Below are 5,704 nucleotides of genomic sequence, written 5' to 3'. Positions count from 1 at the left end.
CTTTTGACAAAAAGTAGATTCGTCATTAAGCACGTCTACCTTTCTTTAATTTCAAGAATCAATTATGCTTTTGTATATCAATATTAAATTCGTAAGTATAGTTTGAATAATTTTTATTAAAGATGCTAAGCCACACAATCATATGATGTTACATTGCCTTATTACTACGATACTCTACTTTTCTTCCTATACAATAATGTCAGTAGCTTGTGCAACAACTAGAAATCTCAATTGTACAATACTAATAATAATCCTTTTGGACTTCCAATATTGACATCCTCGTGGATTTAATTTATACATATACTATATTATCAACGATGGTGGTGCAATGGATAGAATATAATCTACTCTTAACTAAAGGAGCAAAATTGAAGGATCTTATTCCACCTTATTATTCACTATTCTTAATTAATAATCTCAAATTTGAGTCTAAAAATGGAAAAGTTTATGCTAGAGAGCACTTACCTTAGACCTCTGATTAAGGATGAAACAGTCTCACCACTGCAACACAACCATTGTTGGTATGTTTAAGTGTTAGTTAAAATAAGTAATAATATGAAGTTAAAATTTGAAATAGTTATTAGAAAATAGACTTTCATAAAAAAATAAATGATTCTCGTCGTACCAAATACTAGAAAACAATTTCGTTAAAAAACATTTTCCCTCAAAAGACAAATACACCTCAATCTAAAGTCACTTTAATTTCCTCTTTGGCTTATATGTACCACTAATAAATATACCCCCACAAATTAATATCTCTCAAACACATTCACAAAAAAAATATGGACATGGAAATTGAGCAAGAGGGCAACTACAATAAGCCTAAGAAACTCAAGAATTTCATGTCAATTAAGACACTTCTAATTCTCATATATTGTATCTTCCTTTCAGTTGGCCAAATATCAGGTGTATTGCTTGTTAGAATTTATTATTTACATGGTGGAAAAAGAAAATGGTTGCAATCTTCATTGCTAACAGCAGGATTCCCAATCTTTATTTTACCAATTTATATTTCTTATGTCAAAAAAAAGACCAATAACAATAATATTAGATTTTTTGTCACACCTAAATTAGCAATATTTAGTGCTATTTTAGGTATCCTTTTTGGTATTTGTAGCTACCTCTACACTATTGGCGCGTCATATCTTCCCGTTTCGATTTCTTCTCTCCTCTCTTCAACGTCCCTTGCATTTACCGTGATTTTCGCGTATTTCATGGTGAAACATAAGTTCACACATTATTCCGTGAACGCGGTGGTGTTGATGATGTTAGGGTCAATTATATTAGGGTTACACATGAATGGAGATCGTCCGATAGGTGAATCAAATGGACAATACACGTTAGGGTTTGTGATGACAATTATTGGTGCGGCTCTTCATGGATTTATAAATGCAGGAGTTGAGTATAGTCATGTTAAAGCTGGAGTTGTTGTCACCTTTGATCTTGTCATGCAAATACAGTTTCTTATATCCATGTTCTCATCTTTATTTTGTATCGTCGCAATGATTATCAACAAAGATTTTCAGGTAATACGTCTCACTCAAAAGTTTAAGCTATTAGAAAAAATGCAACTTTTTGTTACTTCGTTGTATTTTTAACATTTAGGCATGTTATTTTACTTTTATAAACTAGCAAATTAGAAGTATATATAAATTTTATATTATAAGTGTAATTTAGTGTATTATTATGAGCTATTATCCGTAATTATTTTTAAGTGATATAATAGTGTATAAAAATTATTTTATACTGTCAGTTATAAAAGTCAAATTATTTATCTTATATGAGAAATTAATTAGTCTGGCAAAGAAAATATCATATAAAAATTAATAATCAAAAGAAATATGCAATATAGTTTTGCAAGTACTACTATCTGTTCGTTCCGATTTGTGTGACAGTTTGAATCTAGCACAAAATTTACTACGAAATAAATAAAGATTTTTTAAATTTATAATATTAAACATATCATAATATTTGTAGGTTAAATGTTTTTGAAAACTTTTGATGTTAAATATGCCATAATATTTGTAACTATTAAAGTTTCAAAATCTTAGTAAAGGATAAGATGAAAAGTTAAAAATTAATATTTTTAAATATTAAATATAAAAATCTGCTATTCTTCTATAAAGAAAAAAAAAGTATTATCAATGAAATTGTTTCAAACTTTTTGGAGCATCCCACAGCAAAAAAAGAAGTGCAATAACTAAATAGTGGAACTGTGGGATTAGTATACAAAAGGAACTAAAAAAAAGTAGAGTTACTAATGACATGAGCTTTCTTTCTCTTAATTTATAAGAGTGATCACATAAAAAAAAACTTTTTTTTTTGTGTGGTAAGAAAAAAGGCTTCCTTTTCAAAAGATGATCAAGCAGTATCAATAGTATAGTAAAGCAGAAAGTGGCATCTATAGTGGAAATATGTAGAGCAACATAAAGGGGAAAAAGAATTAAATAGAGTTAAAAATAGCTTTTATTTAATTATTTTCAAAGATAATCAAGGAGATATCTTCAATCATAGCATTTTACTCTTTTTAGTGGGTTTAAAAAAAATATATCATTCTTTTTCTATATTGGGTAACTCTCTAATATTCCAATATTTTACCTAACTTTTTTAAGATCATAAGATTCAAACATCTCTAATTTAAGATTTCAAAATTAAAAAATATCTTTTAGTATTTTTACACTCTAAGACACTTAAATTAATATTGAGAGTTTAAAATATATACGTCGTCGATGTATTGAATATCTACATTATCAAGTCCTTTTCATCTGTTATAGCTGGTAACTTGTCTTATTTATAAAATTGCATATCCCACATATTAAGAATATTATTCACCTATAGATATCATTTGAATGACCTGACGGCTGATGGTGTAAGAAAATCATTTTAAAAAAAAATATGCAGGCCATCACTAGAGAAACTGAAGAATTTGGATTAGGGCAAAGAAAGTACTATATGATATTAGCATTAACAGCAATATCTCTACAATCTATGATGATTGGATGTCTTGGAATGATTTACTGCTCCTCAGCACTATTGTTTGGGATAGTAAATGCTCTTCTTGTTCCAATACAACAAATATTTTCTGTCATTTTCTTGCCTGAGAGCTTCAATTCTGATAAGTGGATGGCTTTAGCTATGTGCCTTTGGGGTTTTGCTTCTTATTTCTATGGAGAATATAAAGATAACATGACCAACAAGGTTACAAAAACAAAACATGCTACCCTGCCAGACCAAGTTTGAGTAACATTAATGTTATAATTTTAGTTAGTGATGTACGCAGAATTTTATATAAGTAATTTATTAGCATTATAATTTTGCCCGTATGGAAGTTTGGGTTGTCTTGGTTTGTGGAATTCTTTTAAGACGTTTATTTTTATAACGATTCGGTCCATCATTATTTAAATGCACCTCGTGAGGGTTCCAAAAATTTCTTGAATTTCAGTGTCATATTTTAATTTGGGATGCACGATGGAATTATTAAATTTGAACTGATCTGGGCTAACGTCATCCCGCCATAGGGGGATGCCTACCGCTATGACGACGCTGCTATAGCGCATGCAGAGCATCTATAGCGGGGCTGACAGAATCAGACCCGATGTCTTTTATTTTTCTTCCCTCTTTTCTTTGGCAAAATAAACGAGGGTTACTCTGAAAATTCCCCTAAGCCACCTTAAGCTCAAGAGCAATGGAGGAGAGGGATTTCCGCATAAGGAAGGGTAAGTCCCACTGAATTTTGGTCAACGCTCGTCAAGATTTATCCCCAAAGAGCAAGGAGTTGCATTCATAGTCCTTCAACAGCTGTTTGGCACCCAAGTAGCCTACATTTTCTTAATTGAGTAGTTAGACCTTGTATTTATCCATGTAATATCTTGTAAATTGTCTGGAGGGTCCATGCATAGACCTTCCAATACGGAGTCAGAATGGTTGAATGTATGGTTAGCTGTGGTTAGGCTGATGATGGACCTTCACGAAGTACAGTTGAATCGATCATCACATGGCTGCTAAAGCAAGCTAAGTTTCACAAGGTCTTGAGAAAATCGAAATATTCTCTCACTTCGTTTGAGCTGAATTACATTCACCATTTTTCTCTTTCTTCACCTTAATTAGGGGCCATATTTAAATCTATGACACCTAGAAAAGTAGGGTGATAAATAAATGAATTGGGTCAAATTTGAACGGGTTTAAACGAATTAGATTATGGATGAATCATAATTCAATCCATCTAAAATATAGAATTCGTAATTGTATATGTGACGAAAAAAATTCAATAAAGCATGTGTATGCCATATATATGTAATGCAATATTGTATAAAGAGTTATATATTATATCGATATTATATAACTAGTATTTAACCAAGTATATATGATGTATAATTATGTATCACATTAATATATACATCCATGTTGGGGTCAATGTAACTATGCTCCCGATGGATTGTTACTTGAAGTTTCACCTTGTTGATGAAAAATTGATTTTTCATCTTGTAATTCGATCCTTTCACCTATATTCCCTGGTCGCAATAAATAAATAAATAAAGTAGAAGAAGAAAAAACCACATGAGCTGATTCTTGAAAATGATAGTAGAAAACTAGAAGTATACTTATGTGGAAATAAACATTTATGAATGAGGCATGCCACTATCTCTGGATTACATGTTGAGGCAAATTAAAGGAACAGTGAAGCTTAAGAATTACATATGCTTGAAAATGATCCATAATAGTGTAAAATTTCTTTTTTATATGGCACCTTAGTGCTTGCCCACTTTTTCACAATTGACAAAATATAAATCCAAATATAAGTTTTAAAAAATAGGGTAATCCAAAATATCATACAATAGCAATAAGCATTATTTGCTTTATTTTTAATTCTGACAAAAAGTATATTAAACTTTATACACTTTTAGCTTTCATCAAATTGAAGAATCCACTAAATAACAATGCTTTTAATTTTTATATCAATACTCATGAATTCATAAGTATAATTTGAATAACTTTTATGAAAGATACAAAGTCACACAATCGATCATATGATATTATATAGTGCCTTATTACTAGGACTAGGATTTGGATACTCTACCTAGTCTACTTTTCCTCCTTTTACAATGTTAGTGGCTTGTTATCTATTCGACAATAATCTTTTTGGACGTTCAAATCTTGTTGACATTCAAGTGGATTTAACTTATACATATACTATATTACAAGCGACTTTGATGAGATGGACAAAATTTCACCACTCTTATGAATGGTTTTGAGCTCGAACATCGAAATGGAAAAAAATTATGATAGAGAGCGAGCTAGCACTTATTTTTTTTAATAGGTCGTACATGGAACGAATCAAGTTAATTGGAGACGACAATATATGAAAATAAAATATAACTATACACATACTTACATCATGAAGAATTATATTGTTAATGTACTTTTTATAAGAAGTAATTACTTATATGATTGTTATTGAGATAAGGGGCAAAAACACATCTAAACTATTAGTTAAAGTTAAAAATTAAAAAAAAATTATGAGTATTAGTTAAAGTTATTAGTATTAGTTAAAGTTAAAAATTAAAGTATTACTATTCTCAAAAAAAATTATAAAATAAATGTAAAGTATTTATGTTACGCCACTCCACCCCTTCCTCTCACCGTACTTCTCCATCCCAAATTTTTAGTTTTTTTTTTTAAAAAAAAAAAATCTTTTATAAAAGTT

The 5,704-nt window shown here is 29.8% G+C and overlaps 1 protein-coding gene across 1 annotated transcript; it reads left to right on the top strand.

The window, feature by feature from the left end:
- The first annotated feature begins 763 nt into the window (after positions 1-763).
- On the top strand, positions 764-3,308 carry LOC125862674 (purine permease 3-like). The gene is made up of 2 exons (XM_049542798.1): positions 764-1,526; positions 2,902-3,308. Exons 1-2 carry the CDS (start codon positions 783-785, stop codon positions 3,238-3,240), a joined length of 1,083 nt encoding a protein of 360 aa, XP_049398755.1. The 5' UTR covers positions 764-782; the 3' UTR covers positions 3,241-3,308.
- Positions 3,309-5,704: the final 2,396 nt, after the last annotated feature.

The sequence above is a fragment of the Solanum stenotomum genome, chromosome 4 (assembly GCF_019186545.1).
Source record: "Solanum stenotomum isolate F172 chromosome 4, ASM1918654v1, whole genome shotgun sequence".
Classification (NCBI taxonomy): domain Eukaryota; kingdom Viridiplantae; phylum Streptophyta; class Magnoliopsida; order Solanales; family Solanaceae; genus Solanum; species Solanum stenotomum.
The sequence above is the reverse complement of the archived record's forward strand: the minus strand, read 5'-3'. Positions and strand labels throughout refer to the sequence as shown.